The following is a 20,964-nucleotide window of genomic DNA, read 5'->3' on the forward strand; positions in this document are numbered from 1 at the left end:
CTCCTAGCCGTTGGTGACCGCGGTGGAGCCCGCCAGAGGAATGGAGAGGGTGGCGGCCGTAGCTGGCTGAGGTAGGGGAGGGGACTCCATGGTAGGCAGCTCCACGATGGCCGCTGCCGGCGGCAGCGGCGGTGAGGTACCAAGAGCGGAGGGAGGGGCGGAGGCAGCCGACGTGGTGGCTAGGGCGGCGACCTGCGCCGGCGCCATCGCCGACGAGGTCGAGGAGGGCCCGCATGGCTGGGAGATGGTGCCTCATGGGAAGGGAGCGCTAGGGGATGGGGGAGTGGAGGAGGCGGTAGTGGGCACCGGCGCTGGGAAGCCCGACGGCGGGGGGGGCTCCGCCAGGGGCTAGGGTTCGACGGGTTGGGGACCTCGCGTCTAGACTCACTCGTCCGTCCCCCACCAAGTAATATAGAATAGAAAAAACAATCAGATCCACTACAAATTTGTATGTTTCGCCTAGGATTCAAACTAGAACCTCTCTCCTCATGTGAGCCTTCCTTACCATCTCAGTATACAATTATTACTAATATCGACATGAGAATCGTTTCTTTTGAACTATCGGTAGAGACTTATTTCATATGACGGTTTTCTTTAAGCCATCCGTTCATAGAAATCACTTACAGAGACGGTTAACTTAAGCAATCACCTAAAAAATGTTCATGAAAATTGTCTTCTTAACATATATATGAGAACTTACAACTAATATTTAGGATTTAAATAAATGATTTTAAATGAAAAAAATCAACTGTAAAATCGTACTACTCCGTCCCATAAAAAAAGCGATACGAGACTCATGCTTGACTAGGTTTATAAAAATTATTAGCAACATTCGTATCTCTAAATACGTTTATTATGAAAATACATTCAACGATCTATCAATAATACCAATTATGTACCATAAATATTAATATTTTTTGTATATATTTAGTTAAAATTAATTTTCTTGACTTTTTAGTTAGCGAGAATGACACTTTTTATGGTTCCTTGAGAGTATACTTTAGGTAGAAACCATTACTAGTGTGCACAAGCCCAATCCAACATCGCCACTGCAGCTGTTGGGCCTATTAGGCCGGGGCTATGTGGTGTTGAATCGGTAGCAGTTCTCTCCCCCGCATGCCGCTGCATTGCGGCGACCGGCGTGAGCACCCGGTCCCCCACCACCTACCGCCGGCGAGGCGCGGTGAGTTCCTCCCCCTTTCTCCTCCCGGTTCTTCAAGTCCCGCCTCCTCGCCGTGCTCCGCGACCACCTCCTCTCCTTCTACTCCAGATGCCGCCGCCTCGGCTCACCGCAGCTTAACCCGCCTTGCAGATCCAGTGGCGATTCCCTTCCTCTCCGCATGGGCGAAAGGATCCAGTGAACTACTTCCACATACTCGCTGCTTCTCCCCTGCCCATGGTTAGCCTCTCGAGCTTCTTCTCCTTTCTCAGTTAGATAGCATTTTGGGGCGCAAGTGTTCTCTTCATTGAGTGCATCATCATTTTTCTTTTCCTTGAGTCTCTTGTTCTTTTCTTTGAGCTTCTCATTTTCAAGAATCAAATCACCATCATGATCAAGAGTTTCTAACACTATAGTGTTGGTGGTTTTGAGCTCTTCAAGATCTTTCTTGAGCTTTTCATTATCATGCTTGAGCTTGACATACTCATCATAGTTGTTGGTTTCAACCACTTGCTTGTCTTTGCCACTAGATCCTTGCTCAATGCTCTCAACAATTAAATCATCACATGATGTAGCTATATCAATCTTAACAACATCGTTAGTAGTATCATGTGGCTCATTGGATAAAAATTCTTGAGCCATAACAAGATTATCATGATTGATCTTGAGAGTTGTATATTCTTCTTTTAGCATATTATTGCTAGTGATAAGCTTATTATGTATCCTCTCAAGTTTATCATGTTTTTCTTTAAGCTCTTTCTTAGAAGATTTGAGCTCCTTGAGTTTGGATGACATAGCATCATTTGCTTCTCTAAGCTCAACACTAGCCTTTTTCGCTATGTCACATTTAGCTAAAAGAGAGTCATTCTTAATTTCAAGCTTTTCATTCTTAGCTCTTGACTTTCTAATGATCTTAGTATATTAATTTAGCAATTTAACAAGATCATCATATGAAGGTGATTAAAATTCATCATCATCACTATCACTATCATCATTGTTAGCATGATCATCACCACTACTATCATCATCATTTGATACCTTTCGTTCACCCTTGGCCATAAGGCATAGGTGTGTAGAGGATGATGGCGGTAGTGTCGGTGAAGATGATGAAGAGTCAATCACAATGGCGGCCACCTTCTTATTGTCACTATCATTATCGAATGAGCAACTAGATGAATCAATGTCCATGAGCCAATCACCGACGATGTATGTCTTGCCATTTTTCTTCTTCTTGTGGAAGTCCTTCTTGCCATCTTTCTTCTTGTATGGCTTGTTTTTCTTCTTCTCATCTTCATCTTCATCACTTGAGTCATCTTTCTTGCCCTTGTTCTTCTTCTTGTACTTGTCTTTCTTGGGCTTTGTGCATTGATGTGCTAGATGACCAAGTTCTCCACAATTGTAGCAATCCATCTCGGAGATTGGCTTCCTTCTAGTGCTAGTGAAAAACTTATTTTTCTTTCCATCAAACTTGACGCCATTCTTGTTGAGCTTCTTTAGCATCTTGGCGGTTCTTCTCACCATGAGAGCAAGACTTGCATCATCAACTTCATCATCACTTGAGCTCTCATACTCAATTCTTGCTTTGCCCTTCTCTTGGCTAGCCATGAATGCTAAGTCTTTGTCTTTCTTGTTGGTAGAGGATGAGCTATCTTGTGGTGTGATGTGCATGTACATCTCATGAGCATTGATCTTTCCTAAGATTTGAGTCGATGTAGCGGTGGAAAGATCACCTCGATGAAGCACGGTCATAATATGCCCATATTTATTAATGGGGAGGACACTCAAGATTTTTCTTACAACATCGGATGGTTGCATTTGAGTGAGTCCAAGCCCATTGACTTCCTCTACAAGAACATTCAAGCGTGAGTACATTTTATTAGCACTCTCTTTAAGAAGCATCTCAAAAGAATTAAGCTTTTTCATTATGAGATGATAGCGTTCCTCACGCTCGCTCTTAGTTCCCTCATGGAGCACACAAATGTCCAACCATAGTGCATGGGCATCCTTGTGGTTCCTCACCCGGTTAAACACATCTTTGCAAAGGCCTCTAAAGATGGTGCTTCTAGCCTTTGCATTTCATTTTTCGTAGTTCACTTCATCGCCTTGAAGGTGCATGGGATCCTGAGGTTTTGGGAATCCTTGTGAGGCGGCTCTAAGTATTCCAACATCTAGAGCTTCTAAATACCCTCCATGTGAATTTTCCAACATGGAAAATCATCTCCCTCAAAGATAGGAGGAGGACCATCCCCATGAGACATCTTTCTCTAGATGATTAAGTCTAATTTCGTGAGCACGAGGCTCTGATACCAATTGAAAGGATCAAGATGCCCAAGAGGGGGGGTGAATTGGGCTAATTCTAAAATTCTTTGCAATAATTAAAACCTACACTTAGCCCACTTCACCCATTGTGCCTAGAAAGTGTTTCTAATGTTCTACCGCATAAAAGTTTTGCAACCTAAGTCCAATCCTACTCTAGCATGACAATTCTATGAATGTAAAGACAAGAATTGAATTGCTCAAAGTAAATGCTTAAAGTAAAGAGAGAAAGAGGAACACGACGATGTTTTGCCGAGGTATCGGAGAGTCGCCACTCCCCACTAGTCCTTGTTGGAGCACCCACGCAAGGGTGTAAATCCCCCTTGATCCACGCAAGGATCAAGTGCTCTCTATGGGTTGATTCTTCGACACTCCGTCGCGGTGAATCACCCACAACCGCTCACAACTTGAGTTGGGTTTCATCCACAAGCTCTGCCGGATGATCACCAAACTCCCAATCACCACCAAGCTCTGCTGGATAAGTCTTGTGAGTATATTGTGTACTTAGGGTTTATTTACCCCTGTTGTGGGTAATGCTTGAGGAGTATCGTTGTGTGAAGGATTCTTCTGGTGGGCACAGATGGATCCTTGTTCATTGTCGTTAGATGTTTATTTTTAATTTCGCTGTTTAATATTCCGCACTCTGATTTGGAAATGTAATAATGTAATTTTTAAGAACTCTGGATGTGTGTAATGGATTAAGTATTGTAACTCGTTCTCATTATTGGATCCTTAGGGAAAATGTGGATCTTTCGGGTTCTCCCTTGGGGTGTGCCCGACAAATACCGCCGGTGTAGCTTGCTTTCGGGGTATTAGTGTCTGGTGGAAGACGAGCGCCTCCGTAAGTGTGTTATATCAGGCGGTTCTACCACACTGCGTCTCCTCCATCTTCGCCCAGGTCGCTGTCGTCCAGCGTCCACCACGCCATGGCCTCGAGTCATGACCAGACGAGTCTAGGCGCGCGGCGGGGACGCATCTACGGGCTTTGTTGAGCGATGAACGGCGTCGAGGTAGGTTGTAGGGTTGTCATCGTCGAACTCCTCGTTGTTGTCGTCCTCCCATCGATGGCTCTTCGTGCACCCACCAGAGAAGCAACTCGGGTGGAACAGGGCCGCGTCCGGTGAGAGAGGGGAGTGGCTGTGAGAGGCCTGAGGTGCCAGCGACGGGCGGGATGTTGCACATGATGCTAGGCTCGCTCCCCCACTCCCAATCTGGGGCGACCGGTGCCTTGGCTACCGTTGACCTAGGCGAGGTGGCCACAACGGCGACAACCGGCACAGGCGACAGATGGAGTGGTGGATCGCTGGTGGAGGACTACGCCAGCCGTTGTAGTGTGCCGCTGACCTCAGAGGACGTGGACCCAGATGAGGGCCGCGTGACTCTAGATCCGTCCCCACTGGGGCTTCCCGGCTCTGGCTGCTGCTACAGTTGTTGCTACGGGCGGGGCGCCGAGGTGGCTTCCACGGTCTTCTGCACGACGTGGCCGCCGTCCTCCTAGCCGCCGGTGACCGTGGGGGAGCTCGCCAGAAGAATGGAGGGGGAAGCGGCCGTAGCTGGCTAAGGTGGGGGAGGGGACTCCGTGGCGGTCAGCTCCACGACGGTCGCTACCACCGCCGGCGGTGGGGAGGTACTAGGAGCGGAGGGTGGGGCGGAGGCAGTCGCCTATGCCGGCGCCATCGCTGGTGAGGTCGGGGAGGGCCCGCATGGCTAGGAGATGGTGCCTCGCGGGGAGGGAGCGCTAGAGGATGGGAGAGTGGAGGGGGTGGCAGCGGGCACCTGCGTCGGGAAGGCCACCAGCGGAGAGGGGCCTCCGCCAGGGGCTAAGGTTCGACGGGTTGGGGACCTCGCGTCCAGACTCACTCGTCCGTCCCCCACAAAGTAACATAGAATAGAAATAACAATCAGATCCACTAAAAATTTGTATGTTTCGCCTAGGATTCAAACTAGAACCTCTCTCCTCATGTGAGCCTTCCTTACCATCTCACTATACAATTATTACTAATATCGACATGAGAATCATTTCTTTTGAACTATCGGTAGAGACTTATTTCCTATGACGGTTTTCTTTAAGCCATCCGTCTGTAGAAATCACTTATAGAGATGGTTGACTTAAGCAATCACCTAAAAAATGTTCATGAATATTGTCTTCTTAACATATATATGAGAACTTACAACTAATATTTAGGATTTAAATAAATGATTTTAAATGAAAAAAATCAACTGTAAAATCGTACTACTCCGTCCCATAAAAAAAGCGATATGAGACTCATGCTTGACTAGGTTTATAAAAATTATTAGCAACATTCGATCTCCAAATATGTTTATTATAAAAATACATTCAATGATATATCAATAATATCAATTATGTACCATAAATATTAATATTTTTTTATATATATTTAGTTTTTTTTACTTTTTAATTAGCGAGAACGACACTTTTTATGGTTCCTTGAGAGTATACTTTAGGTAGAAACCATTACTAGTGTGCACAAGCCCGATCCAACATCGCCACTGCAGCTGTTGGGCCTATTGGGCCGGGGCTATGTGGTGTTGAATCGGTAGCAGTTCTCTCCCCCGCAAGCCGCTGCGTTGCGGCGACCGGCGTGAGCACCCGGTCCCCCACCACCTGCCGCCGGCGAGCCGCGGTGAGTTCCTCCCCCTTTCTCCTCCCGGTTCTTCAAGTCCCGCCTCCTCGCCGCGCTCCGCGACCACCTCCTCTCCTTCTACTCCAGATGCCGCCGCCTCGGCTCACCGCAGCTTAACCCGCCTTGCAGATCCAGTGGCGATTCCCTTCCTCTCCGCGTGGGCGAAAGGATCCAGTGAACTACTTCCACATACTCGCTGCTTCTCCCCTGCCCATGGTTAGCCTCTCGAGCTTCTTCTCCTTTCTCAGTTAGATAGCGTTTTGGGGCGCAAGTGTCGTGTATTGTAGTTTACCAGTTTACCACGAGAAAATGAGAATTTTGCCCTTGAGGCTTCGCTAAAATGCCATCGAGTTGGTGGGCTTCGTCGGAATACCGACGAGAAACGGGTGCACGTTAATTTGCCAGTTCGTGATTTTAAATAACTTTGAAATTTTTTCAGCCCAAAATTTTCAACTGCTCCGACCGTTTGACCCTGCCTCCGTCACCTTATCCCCTCGTCCTCTTTCTTCCCGTCACGAACCAAAGTGTCTCCGTCTCTATCTCACCCGGCGGGGAGATCTCTCGGCCGAGAGCACGACGCCGGCGGCCGCCGCCCCTGGGCCGCTCCTCTCCAGGCGCGCCCTCGACCCATGCGCCCACGCCCCCATGGCTCCCTGCCCGCGCCGGCCCCAGGGGAGCAGCAGCACGTGGCGCAGTGCGCCGAGGAGGCGTGGCGTGCACAGCGCGCGCCGCCTCTCCGCGCCCTCACTCGTGGCCTCCCGCAGCGCGCCCATCGCGGCCGCGACCACGCTGTTGTCGTCCGCGTCCATCACCTTGCTCACCACGTCGTCCTCTAGCGGGTCAACCGGCGCTGCAGGCGGTTCCGTATCTCCTTGACCATCCTCCTCCGCGGTGCCTCTTCCTTGGCCTCGTCCTCCGCCGCGGTGATCTCCGAGGCTGACCCGTACGACGACGTGGACGCCAGGGACGAGTAGAACGAGTTCGATGTGCTCGCGGCCATCACCGCCGCGCGCCTTGCGGTGGTCCTCACGGACTTGGCGGCCGCCGGAGGCATAGCGCGCAGCACGGCCTGCTGCGCCGCCTCGACGGACGGCGGCGCAGGTGCCGTCGTGCCGATGGCCTTCTTGAGCGCGGAGTTAGGGATGAGGGTGTCCGCGCCCCCTGCCTCGACGCCCGGGGTCAGAAACGCGAGCTCCGTGCAGAGCTCGGCGGCGCGCTTGGGGCGTGCTCCAGACCGGTGAGAGAAGTGAGACGGGAAAGACGAGACGGACGCTATAATATTAAGAGAAGAGAGAGAACGAGAAGATAAGGTTGATGGAGGTAAGGGTAAAACGGTCAGAGGAAGTGCAAATTTGGGCTGAAAAGATTTCCAAAATTTTTTAAATCACGAAAGGGCAAAGTAGCGTTGAGTACATGTTTCACGAACTCGATGGCATTTTAGCGAAACCCACTTGGGATGAGGGTAAAATTCCCATTTTCTCGTTTACCACCGCGCCGTTGCTTGAAAATATTTGCGTCCCTACCTGCTTTTAGTAGCTTTCTGATTTGTATATGGTATTATTGGGCTGCTAAACCCCCTGAATTTTCATCCCTGCTTATCTTTCTGTCCTTTGTAAGATGAAATGAAATGATGCTGCGGTATATTGACTGTGTAATTGTAGCTAGAGTAATGTTAGAACAAGTCCAAATTGAAAAAAACGCATGCTCTCTTTGCCATATTGAACATTACTTAAGAACGCTATAATATTAATCTGATCCCTTGTTCGGTTCCTGTGTAATCTACAAGCTGTTTCCGTTGCCGTTTCATTGCATCTTATTGACATATATGCTTACTTGTTCATTTGTATAGTATGATTGTTTGGTGATCTGTTCCAGTGGTTCTGTTGTCATTTCATTTTGATGCATGAATACACACTAACCCCCTCCCCCCACCCCCCCTACCCGGGAAAAAGGAAATAGCTAAAAATCTGGATACACAAGATGGCAGAGTTTTTTTTATATTGCTATTTACTCGTATGCAATTTCTGCAGGCTACACCACTTATAGCAGGACTTGCAGTTGCAGCAGCTGCTCTTGCCGGTAGATATAGCATTCAAGCTTGGAATGCTTATAAGGCACGGCCTGTAGTTCCAAGGATGCACAAATTCTATGAAGGTGGCTTTCAACCTACGATGACACGAAGGGAAGCTGCTTTAATCCTTGGTGTCAGGTGCACATTACATAATATCTGTACCACAGTCGAGCATTGTTTGTGTTTCTCTTTCATATCAATATCCTGTTCTCTAGCACCATTTAAATTTATGCTAATCTGGCTGGAGTTAATTGTTTGGGGTTAGAAACGGCAGGGGGTGGGTAGCGATGAAAACGGACGGAAAAACCTCATTTCTACTTCCATTTCTATATTTTTTGGCGGAAACGGGATCGGGTTCGGAAAATGTGGGTTCGGAAACGGAACCGGATTATGCGGGTGTACGGAAACGAACCAATACAGTCAGAAATTCAACGGAAACGGTCGGAAGCTGGGAACTTAAGCCGGAATACCGCACATATTTATACTCACCAATCACAAAATAGGTTTACCATGAAAAATATATTTTCTTGTAAATTTACTGTACTTATTTAGTGTATCATAAATATTATTTTTATACATTTAGTCACAGTTACACATATATATAATTGTTTGGCTCGTAATTATATTAGAATTGTATTCTTTAGAATTTGACCTGTTACTGTATTAGATTAGAATTGTATTCGGAACAACATAGAGTAAATATAATGTTCGTAGCTAATTGATCCAAAACGTACATTGAAGTATTGAACTATCATTCCCTGAAATCCGGAACAAATCTGGAAAAATTCCGACCAAATATGGAATTCCGAAAATACGGGCGGAAAAACACCAACCCTGTTTCTGTCCGGATTCCGAGACCTTCCGTCCCGCGACCCACCCCGTTTCCGGATTTTTCCGACAATACGGAAACGGTCGGGTCGGGGCGGGAAAAATTCCGTCCGTTTTCAACCCTAGGATTGGGTGGAGAAAATTGGCTATTTGATACTTTCAAGAAGTGATTTGGAAGATTTGCCACTTTGGAGATGGGTTTTGCAAAACTGCCACATAGATCACTAGCTCTTTGATGACACTGCCATTATTCATTTTCTTTATCTTTCCTAATTAATGGGCCAGATTGCCCCTAGCTATGTACACGAATCTGGTTGGGCACGCAATGGTGCCACTAGGCATTGGCCAGCTCATGTGTGCCCATGGCCGCTCATTGGCTGTGCAGGTTACAGGTTGGCTGACCACGTGGATTACTGGCTGCCCTGCCTTTCTGTAGGCTACTGGCTAGCCCAGCACATGGAGTCAGAGCCGCCAGCGCTAGCGGAGCCGGGGCCTCTGGCACATGGGAGGTCGAGGCGCCTAGCCCTGTCGGAGTCAGGGCGGTCGGTGCTTGAGGACTTAGCAACAACAGGTGTCAGGCAGTGCATGTGGTGTCACTTTCAGATTATCCGTCCTCGATTCAACTCCTGAGCCAACCACTCCAATCCATGTAACCGTGTAGGTCAATAGGCCTAAGGACATTTGGGTCCTTTCAGGTGCCTGAAATAGGAAAAAGAAAAGAATCGAAAAATAAGTAAAAGAGGGAAAATGGCAAGCTAATCAAGACGTTAACATACTAAGTGGTAATTTTGTGAAGCCCATCTTGAGAATGGCAGATTTAAATCTGTGAATCCACTTCTTGAAAGTGTCAATAGCCAATTTTCTTGAACCCGAGTGGAAGAAAGTTGCAAACTCAACGATCTTTATCATACCCAATCTGGCTCCTTGCAATCTGCCATTTCACAGGAAGGCATTTATCCGTCTAATACTCCCATTAACAGCCCAAGCCCAAATCCCTTGGAAAATGCATGTCGTAGTTCATTTGATATATGCAATTTTAACTGATATGGCATATAATTGAAGTATAAAATGAAACAGTTCATGGTACACACTGAACCACAGTACACACCCATATCATAAATCTATTTTAGTGTTTTATTAGGTTGCTCCATTAATTTTCAACTGGATAAATTGCAAAAAGGGCACTAGTGAACTTTACTTTTCCATGTAAGGAGTAATCTTGATGGGAAATCTTTATCAGAACAAATGCAGCACGTAGCTTTGGACAGTTACGGGCTCGGAGTCACTATTCAATCGTTCATGATATGTAATGTAGTAGAAGGCTTGATTAGCAACTGATGTCATAAGAATTGGTGTATGAGGGGAGGAACAAGAGTAGAGGTCAAAGTGACTGGAGAAACAAACTCACAGAGTTATTAGATAAGATAAGCAGCACCTCAGTTGTATGTGGGAACAACACATCTATAGGGTTAATGTCTTATCCTTAAATCTAAATGCTAATAGCATATATGTGAAAATGACGTTGCCCCACATTTTAGAGACCAAATTACATGATGTCGTGCCTATGGATGTCTTATGACCCTGCAGGTACACTGAGATGGGATATACAATATTACAGTGCCCCTGTATCACCTACATGGCCCCTTCTAGATGGCTAGATGTGGGTTAGTTTGTCACTAGAGGCCCTGTCTATAGAGCTGCTCCTTTTGTCATTGGCTGTAAGCATGCAGTGTTGGATATACATAGCTTCAGAGCAACTATATTGGTGGTGTTTCAAGAATTTTGATTCCCAAACTAATTAAATGTAGCCCAATTAACAGAAAAATAGTCCCTTCTTTTGCCCGGATATATGAAAGGTTTGGAATGTCATATAAACTGTACTTGATGTGAACATACTGAATTGGATGGTGCATTAACTCTTCCAAATGAATAGAATTTACATATGTGCCCAGCTGATTAGTTCTTGCATTTGTAGGAGTGTCACTGCTTTGTGATTCAATTTTCATTTGTACTATAATTTGGGTTGTGTCACTTCTTGATTTGGCAGCCCTCTGTTACGTTGATGGCTCCAGGGAAACTGCCAATGCAGAGAAGGTCAAAGAAGCACACAAGAGGGTGATGGTGGCCAATCATCCAGATGCAGGTGGAAGTCATTACCTTGCTTCAAAGATTAACGAGGCGAAGGATGTATTGACAGGGAAAACAAAAGGAGGTGGGTCAGCCTTTTGATTGGAAAATGGACAACGTGTTCTTCCACTGAAAGGACAATTTTGTATCTCCAGACTCGCGTTAGAAGATAGATAGAAATCTTTGTATGTTTTATGAAAATTTCTGGACAAAAAAGTTGTGGACCTTTATGGAGTAGGTTATTCACTGCTTAAAGATCGGCCCAATTGTGCCCGAATCAATGATGTCACGGCTGTACATGGTAAAGTGTCATTTGTCAGTTCTATTTTGAGAACTACCACTACATGCTTCTTTCAGAACTAATAGTCTCATGTCGTGGGTTCATCTCTTTTCATTGGACTTTGTTGCTATTGAGTCGCCTGTTCTTCTTTTTCCTTTTCTTTAGATATGATATTCTTCAGGAGTTCAGGTTTTAGAGAGAATGTTGGCATGTGTACATGCCACGACATTATCTAGGACTCAGAGCAGTCCGAGAGGATGCTCTTATGCTTGTTCTTGCCTTTGATCGCAATTTGTAGTGCAAACTGGATGAAATCATGAGATTCACCAAGACAAATCAGCTTGAACTACCTTTTATTGATGATTCCGTATCTGTTTTGAGCCACAACCTCGTGTAATTTCATAATGTCATCCTGGCGCTCAATTGTCAACCTGAGTAGGCCCTGCTGATGAGTTACCTTTCTGAGCCCCACAACATTGAGCTCCTAAACACAATTGAGGAGATGGACTTGCTAGCGTCCAGACGTCGATCAGGGCGCTAGCGTCTGGACCCTGCTCGCACAGGGAGTAAACGAGCGCTTAGCGCATCGGGCTTGCGAGGGAGCGCACCAGCAGTGGGCCCACGCGACGCGGTTCTAGACGTTGCCCACGCCGCCTTGGACGTCGTATGCGCCGCTGGCCGCTTTCTACGCGCATCTCATGTGCAACACCCGATTTACTTTTGAAACATTTAGATGCAACAGTTGCAACATACAAAAGAAGACAGCCGAAACACTTGAAACAAAGCGTATGAAACACTTGCGAAAACGTCTGAAAAACATTCGAAAATCATTGCAAACATATGCAACATCAAAATAAAACACTTGCAAACGTACGTATGAAACATCTGAAAAACACTTGAAACATATGCTTGCAACATCCAGACAAAACACTTGCAACATTCATTTTGAACAGATGAAACACTTGGAACATACACTTGAAACATATGTGTATAGCCATTACAACATGTGCAGCATCCCGATCTAGTTTTGCAACATCGATATACAAGACTTGCAACATACCTCTAAAATATCTGAAATACTTGAAACATACTATTGCAACATACGCTTTCAGCGTAGCATCTGCTTGCTACTTGGATGAATGGAGGCTCGTCGACGCGGAGCTCGAAGCTGAGGAGTGGCACGGAGGTCGCGAGGGGAGGCGCGAGTCTGGGAGCGAGCTAGCGAGCGCCTAGCGCATCGGGCTTGCCGTGCGCGGCGCGGGCGGGCGACAGGGGCACGAGCGGGGGTGGTGCGGGCGAGGGCGGGGTCGGTCCCACGAGTAGAGCAAGCGGGCGATGTGGGTGGTGGCAGCGTGGGCGAGTGCGGGGTCCGTCCGTCCGGACGAACGCCGTATAAGGAGCATTTCCGTTGAGGAGATGTTTATTTTGGGATATTCAGAGATGGAGTTCTTGCTTGCACCGGTTCTACTGCACCCATGGGGCTAGAGGTCCTTTGAGTTCCATTAGTGAATGATGAATACTCTTGCGTACTAGCCTGCTATTTGTGATGGTTCGCATATTGATCTGCTTTGAATACGTTAATCTTTGGCTTGAGTTAACTTGGTAGAGCCTTTTAGCTGTGTGCCATTACAAAAGTTGGTAATTATTTATAAGCCATTAAAAAAGTTGAGTTCTCACAAGTGCCACTACTATGAACTCTTTTGTCCTCCACACCACTTTCGTTAGATTTTTCTAAGACATTTTAATCATATCAAATCATATCATTTTTGTACGGAATTAAATGAAGATATTTTTATACAAAGTTATAGATATTATCGAGATTTACAACTTTCTAGTTTTGAGTTTTTCATTTAAGGTTATTAAGATGCTCAAAAAAGAATTAATTTTATATTCAGACTTGAGGGTATTTTTGACTTTTCACACCCGCGGCCGTTAGAGCCAAATCTAACGGAAGTGGTGTGAAGGACAAAAGAGGTCAAAGCAATGGCACAGAACTCAATTTTTTAGTGGCATGTGTGTAATTACCAACTTTTATAATGGCACATAGGTAAAAGCCTTAATTTGGAACTATGCCTGCATAATTAATATTTGGTATAACAAATGATAGTTTTGACGCAATGTGCAGGCCACCTTGCTAGTTGTACTTAAACTTCACGTCCATTTCCTTCGGAAAATAAGGCAGCAGTTCCTGCCGACAGCAAAAGCTGGTTCATGACTGCACTTCTAGTCACCAAGGAATCAGCCTGTTCGGGAGGCCGTATCGTATCGTGGATTATTTACTGCTGGCTGGTTTGGTGTGAGAGAAAAACACTGTTTCTGGTTGGAAATTTACGATCGTTTACGAGCAAGCGAACAGGCTGAATGTTGATGGCATGCCATCAGGTATTCAGGTCTTAGTCGAGGAGGGTGGTATCGACGTGAAGCCCATCAACGCTCACCTGCCGTCGGCAACCTCCATCCATTGTTTGTGTTCGCAGTTAACAAGTCACAAATAATCACTATTCTTTTCTCTCTTTTCTTTTTGTCATGGATACTTTCTTCATCAAGCTGCTGCTCTGTGATCTAGTAGTAGTCTGTAAAAGTAAAACCAAACAGGTGCTTCTTCTTCTAGTCATGGCGTCATCAGTTTCCTCGACACAAGTAACCTTTTTTTTCTTCTTCTTCTTTCACCACTATCACATGGCTGTAAGTTGGAACTAGTACCACCAAGTGTACTGTCTTCTCTTGGCAATCCCATTTGCACTTCAGTTTAGCATTTTCACATGTCCTTTGATGGAGCCCTCAGGTCCAGGATATTGGATCCTACATGGTGGAACACTAACCGTGCTGCTGCTCCACGAATAGATTACTCATCATGAGGTCATCGCTGCCTGGAGATTCGAGAAGAAGCATAGAAGAATCTCATCTCATTAATTGCCGGCTTACAACCGATGTTGACTTCAGAATTCTGTGATTTGCTTAATATAAAACCTGCGGAACTGTCGGTCCGCAACCTTCAGCCTCCACTGGACCATCTGATGCATAATCGAACGGTTCCTGGTTCATCAAAACATATTCACAAGTGCAGTTGTCGGTAGTCAGCCACTTCTCACCTGCAGTCAAAAATCCTCTTTCCAGTAAGTCTGCAAGTGCAAGTAAATGCCACATTGTCATCTTGTTGGTTGATTGATTCCGTGGCTCAAATTTTTAAAACAAAATAGGCTACTATTTCAATATGCATTGGCATATGAGTAGCATGGAGAGTCACCTCACCTCAAAGGCTCAGCTATATCCCCTCCTTACCAGTGACCTCCAAGCACAAGAAAACTCTGCAAAGCCCTTCCATTCCCAAACCCAGGAAAGCCAAGAAAGAAGCTGTAGCTTCACCCCCAGCTCATTCACATTTCTGCAGCAAACAAGGCCAAGATACTGCAAGCAGAGGACTTGAAGGAGTAATTTACAGTAATAATAAACAAGAGTAAGTGCACCCTTAACACAGGTAGGAGATGGATGGGAGCAAGTACAGATCAAAGGGCTATGCAATGGCCAATGCCGGCAGGAAGCTCCCGTACGTTTTCCTGCTGCTGGTGGCCCTCGCAGCCGGCGTGCTGAGCATCGTCGTCCTGCAGAAGGTGAGGGAGCAGCGCGTCTTTGCTGGGCGTCTCCAGGAACGTGACCGGCAGCTTGTCTCCGTTCGGATCCTTCTCCAGGTATGGTCATGGTCATGGATCACCCATCCCCTTCTACTTCCAGTTACATGTACTAGTCATTTTCCTCAGTCTAGTTTGTTTCAAGAAACAAAGCAGCAAACCAGATTTCCAGAAGAGAGCGTAGCTTTTTTTTTAAAAAAAAAGAAAGAAAGAAAGAAAGAAAGAAGAAGAGAGCGTAGCAGATCAGAAGCTGATATTAGTTGTTACTGTCTGCATGTTGGTACCACAAAGTGACACAATTCAATGTATTTGTACAACACTGACGTACTGTTAAGAATTAGTACTTCAGGATTTGCTTACCTCTAAAGGGTTTTATAAAAGGACAACCACTAGATAGTCAGTTTGATCTCAAAATTTTGGATATATCAGAAAAATTAATGAGAGAGATAACAACATGTCATTTGTAAGAAAAAAAAGGAAAAGAAAATCTGGCCATTTTTCCAGTTTTAACTAGGTTTTTGGAGTTATTACTTACAAATATAGTTCCAAAACCAAAGAATCTCATATTTTTACCCAAAGATTTGCTGCAGTGAAGCTAGATTACGCTTGTTTGTAGGCATTTTATATAGTACGACATCTGTAACTAACAGGCAAAGAACTTCGATTTCATAGCTACCCTGTTACATGCGCTACAGAACCTTTCTCTCTAGCAGATACAGAATATGAGGAAAATTCAAGAAAAATCTAACTAACTGAATGTTGCTGCTTCATCATTCCCAGAAAGAGAAGGCAATTAACAAAGAGATGAAGAGGAAGGTGGAAGAAATGAAAGCAACAACATCTTCACTTAGAACTCAGAAGATAGACCAGAAAACCAAACTCAAGGGACTGGAAACCACAGTTGCAAATCTTAAGAAGACTCAAAAAGATCTGGAAGCAGCTCTCGCAGAAAAAGATAACCGCATCAATCTAATGGAAGAGGCAGCCACAAATCTCAAGAAGGCTAGAAAACAACTGGAGGCAGCTCTCACGGAGAAAGACAGACACATCAAACACATGGAAGAGAAGACCAAAAATGCTACCAACACTCAAAAAGAGTTGGAAGCAGCTCTCTCGGAGAAAAACAGCCGCATCAGACAAATGGAAGAGAAAGCCACAGGTTCAAACCCTGACCAGATGGCAGCTCTGATGGAAATCCTGCAACGGAAGGAGGCTGAACTCGAAGAGATCAAGACTAGATTCCAAGATTTCAAGAAACCAGACAAAGCCGAGGTGAGCACTCCTATGCAAATGAACAATGCAAGTGCAACACCAGACGTCGTGCTAGTCACAAAGGCTACAAACTCAAGCAGTGTGGCTATTCCCATCAAGTCTGAAGAAAAGAGATCTGCCAATTCCACAGCAGTAGGAAATGCCAAACCTGAAGAAAAGAGATCTGCCAATTCCACAGCAGTAGGAATTGCCAAACCTGAAGAAAAGAAACCTGCCAATACCACAGTAGCAGAAAGTAAGCGCCCAATACATAGATCTTTAGAAGAAAAGCCGGTGAAGTCCACACCTAGTGTGGAAGATGATGGCATACAAGGAAACTTAAATGATTTTGATGACGATATATATTTTGATGATATTTATGGAGAAAGCCGTTCAAAAAAATCTGGATCCTCTCGGAGGAACAAGGAGTTTCCAAGCAACAAAATGGATAAAATTGGACAGCCTGAGAACTCCCTAGATCAGGACAGTGACAGGGTCCGATATAATAGGCTGCTGGAGAAGGAATCTACTAAAGTTGCCAACAAAACCAAGAAGAACAACGCCCAGGGTACCTTGGAGAAAATCTCCAAAGATAACTCAATTGGTGCCGGCCATACTGCATCCAAAAAGGCAGTGGAAGGGATGACCGGTGCTGCTGGTGTGAAGCCGAACATTAAGATACCGGTAAACAGTGATGAAGCAAAGCAGCAAAACAGCAAGCAGAAAAGGAAAAGGTCTAAGTCCAAAAACAAGAAGATGGCCGATATTGCAGTTGCTAATGTTGGTGGTCCATTCGCTAAACAAAGGACACCTTCCTCTTGGATTGTTGGATAATGGATAAGAAGAGCAATCCTTTGGTATGTTCAAACACAATGGACAGAATGAAAGCAGAATTCATCGCGTACAGAACCTGAAGGCGGGTAGCAGCTCAGAAGATAGAGGCGTCGACTTTAGGTTATAGCAGCAGATGACTTCATTTCTACAATACTATGAATTGTTTTGTTCTGCAAAAGCAATTTTGAATTTAGTTCTTTACAAATTTTTGCAACAGTGTTCCATTTTCTCTTCTCAACATTGTAAACTCATACTGAAGTGCTGAACACTACAGTACTGTGAAATGCAACAGCATAGTGAGTCCTGCAACAGTGGAATGCTGTGTTCCTGCAAGCAAGTATTAGTGAGTCCATGACCCAGCCTCACACCCACACAAAACAACATGGTACCTCAAAACTACAGAAGATACAGAGATACTGGTATTAGTGGTATGGTAGGTGCATTCAGAATTTCAGACTAGACCAGATCAGCACAGCTCAAGTGAATTAGGGCTAGATCCAACTGGCAAATGCCGTAGGAACTGGGAAGCCGAAGAAGAGAGCGTTCCACTCCAAGCAAAATCAGGAACGAAACCTGCATGAAAATGAGCATTCGGGCCGCCCGGCACAGCACGGCCTAGGCCCGTGCCAGGCACGGCCCGGTATGGCCTGCCGTGCCACCGGGCCGTGCCGCCCCAGTCCACCGTGCCTGCCTGACGGCCCAGGCATGGCACGTGGGCCGTTTTTCGAGCCGTGCCAGCCCGAAAAGCACGGGCCCAAAATCTCACCGGGCCAGCCCGCAGCCCGCTATCTCAAAAACAACAGGTTCAATTCAGTTTTGAAAGTTCACAAGTTACTAGTATACCAGATTATACAAGTCACAAGTTACAATTACTTCACAGATCACAAGTCAAGTTAACAAACTAACTTACAAGTGACTAGTATACCAGATTCAATCATTCAATACATATTTGAAGTATACAAGTCACTTTACAAGTCAAAAGTACTTCACAGATCACAATATCACGTGCTTCACAAATCACAGGAAGATGAAAGCCAAGATGATTAAATTTTGAGTTGTTTATGCAATGCCACCTCATTAAAAATCCTTTCTAGGTAAAACTCACACCTCATAAGAAACCCTAGAAAGGAAAAAAGAGTACTGGCCAGCTCATTTTAGAATTAAAAGGTTCAAAGTTATTACAAACCATAGTCTTAGTCTCAAATGTCTCAATGACTAACACTCTCACTCACTGACTCACACAGTCTCACTCAAACTCAGCAGAGCACTCAACCAGCATTAGAACCAGCACCAGCAGCAGCTTCCGTCTCATTAAGCCATAGGTTCTTGAAGTAGTTTTCTAACTCCTTGTCCTCCATAGTATGCTGTCCTCTATCTTGGCCTAACTCCGATGCAGACCAACCTCTCCACTGTCTCTGAGCCCAATCATCGTCGCTGCTCCTTAATGATCCTGCCAGTAAGACTAAAGCAAGACTCCGAAGAAGTAGTTGAGATATGAACTGACATAATATCTTTGGCCAAGGTAGAGAGAACTGGATATGTTAGTTTATACTCATGCCACCAATTGAGGATATCAAAGTCATCATCATAGGCCATAACATTGTCACTGTCAAGGTAAACAGTGAGCTCAGGAAAGACCAGGAGCCACAGTGGTAGATGAACCATCACTTGAAGGACTAGAAGAAACTGATCCTCCAAATTTTTTCCCATGTCTGCTTCCTCTTACCTATCAGTCCAGATGAATGTGTGGTCCTAGCTGCACCAAACTTAGATTCATACTTGTCCTACAGTTTATGCAACTCAGATTTGACCTCAGCAAAATAGGCAGTGTAACTCATATTGTTACACTGAGCAAGCAATTCAAGAACATTTTGCAAACCTCTCATCTTAGCCCTAGGGTCCAGAACAAATGCAAATGAATATAACAGTGGTATATACTTCTAGTACTTGAGAAATTTAGCCTTCATCGGCACAACAACAGCAATGAGATTATTATCATGTTCATAGTCACGCAGATGGCCAGCAATCTCAAGTATGTGATGCAGTGTCAAAGGACTAGTGAGGTAATAAACACCAGAAAGTACAACAGTTGAATCATAGAACAATTCAAGGAACTCCAATATCTTTTCAAGCAATGTACCAATATTGTTTATTCAATAGTGGATAGCCACAGTGAGTATTTATAAACACAGAAAATACAGATCTATATGGCATAAGATGCTTTAGCATAAGATAGGTTGAGTTCCATCTAACATCCATATCTGTAGTAAATTTACGAGGCCACATACCCTTAGCATTGCAGTAGTTTTTGAATTGTGCAATGCGCTAGTTAGATGAATTTAGAAAGTTAATTGCAGTTCTAAAGTCCTCTGTATAAGGTTGAAGCATTTTCAAACCAGATTTTAACAATCAAATTAATTATATGGCAAGCACAGCGCTGATGCACAACATGATATATCTTTTTAGTAGGATCTATTGGATCAACATCAAAACCTAAGTAACCATCAAGCATAGGTGTCAAACTAAGCATAACAGTTGTATTAGCAGATGCATTATCAAGGCTGTAACACATCTGGTGTTATGATCTTGCTGAGTGCTTAGATTAAGGCCTAAAAGAAATTAACAAAACAAGTTTCCGGGTGTTAAAATTTTTAAAACTCCCAAGAAAGGATAATTAAATTGTAGGTCCCATTTTTATGAGAAGAGAAGCGAACTGTGAGTTAGTTCAATTAATGTGTAAATGTGCTGATGAAATTCTAATAAGAAAAATAGGATAAGTTGTTTTAGATGTTCGGCATGAAAAACGATTTCTGTAAATGAAAATGTGACATAGCTTATAATTAGAAAGTGCCATTTTTGAAGAATTATAATGTGCAAAATACTTAAATAGTGCTTTAATATTTTGTTCCCACGAGTTAGTATGAAGTATAGACTAGGTCATGACATGTTGTCTAGTTGAAATTGACGAAGTTCCGACCTTTTTTAAAAATTCAATCAAAGGTGTTAATGGTTGTTTAGTTCAAGCGGGACTCTCGTCATTTCTAAGTCTGTAATGGTGATAGACAATGCCATTTTGGCATTTGATTTCCAACAAAAATGGTTAAGCACTACATCCATGTTCTTGCACCATTGGTTGCTTCTAACTTAGCACTTGGGCAAGGTGTAGGTCGTAGTTGAGTTGGATGTCAACTTGAACTCTTAAAAATTGCCCAACTTCGATCAGAACTCACTAGAACCTTGTCACCGGTAATCTGCTCATGAACGAATGCTCAAGCGACATGATCACCTTGGCATCCTCCTCTCTCCCTCTCTAGTCACTCTTTAGTCTCGACGATTGCTTCGCTGGATAGCCGGTGGTGTGGACTTTAGGTTCGTGTAGTTGGTTGAGCCTTAGTCGAGCTTTTAAGCGGTTGTTGGTATGCTTTAAATAGCATGCACGACACCAGTTTTCCTGTCTTTCGGCTTGTGTTTGCGGTCACCAGTGCGCACGTGCTTCGCTGGCGCCGGGCTCGGCCCTTGGCTGGCCGTGGCCTCTCCCTAAGGGCCAGCGCGTGTGCTACTTTCGTGTGCCGGCCGAAACCACAGCGTGTCTCTTGCCGCGCCGAACCGCTGTGCCGCGCGCAAGGTTGGGCCAGTGTCGTGGTGGCCACCGCCTAGTCAACATAGCACTTCTTCCGTCGCTCAAATGACCTACTCGCCGAGCCGCTGCCTGCCCCCGTTGGCACATCGAGTTAATGCTCTGATCGTGGTGCCGCAGCACTTCCCGCGCATCATTTGTTCATCGGCCCCGCGCGACCACTGTGCCACTGCTGCCGTCGCATCAT

The 20,964-nt window shown here is 45.0% G+C and overlaps 1 protein-coding gene and 1 long non-coding RNA gene across 2 annotated transcripts; both read left to right on the forward strand.

Annotated features, from left to right (window-relative positions):
- Positions 1-5,981: 5,981 nt before the first annotated feature.
- LOC136501006 (uncharacterized) lies at positions 5,982-11,139 on the forward strand. The gene is made up of 3 exons (XR_010770148.1): positions 5,982-6,120; positions 6,250-6,336; positions 11,092-11,139. It is a non-coding gene; the product is annotated as an uncharacterized lncRNA (long non-coding RNA).
- Positions 11,140-14,911: 3,772 nt separating this feature from the next.
- On the forward strand, positions 14,912-17,377 carry LOC136499179 (uncharacterized). The gene is made up of 2 exons (XM_066494879.1): positions 14,912-15,115; positions 15,836-17,377. Exons 1-2 carry the CDS (start codon positions 14,912-14,914, stop codon positions 17,138-17,140), a joined length of 1,509 nt encoding a protein of 502 aa, XP_066350976.1. The 3' UTR covers positions 17,141-17,377.
- Positions 17,378-20,964: the final 3,587 nt, after the last annotated feature.

This window comes from Miscanthus floridulus, chromosome 13 (genome assembly GCF_019320115.1).
Source record: "Miscanthus floridulus cultivar M001 chromosome 13, ASM1932011v1, whole genome shotgun sequence".
NCBI lineage: Eukaryota > Viridiplantae > Streptophyta > Magnoliopsida > Poales > Poaceae > Miscanthus > Miscanthus floridulus.

Bases quoted from the DNA above. Each gene is read 5' to 3' on its own strand.
- LOC136499179 (XM_066494879.1), top strand. From the start codon at position 14,912: ATGGATGGGAGCAAGTACAGATCAAAGGGCTATGCAATGGCCAATGCC. The intron at 15,116-15,835 runs GTATGGTCATGG...CATCATTCCCAG, and splicing joins CCGTTCGGATCCTTCTCCAG to AAAGAGAAGGCAATTAACAA.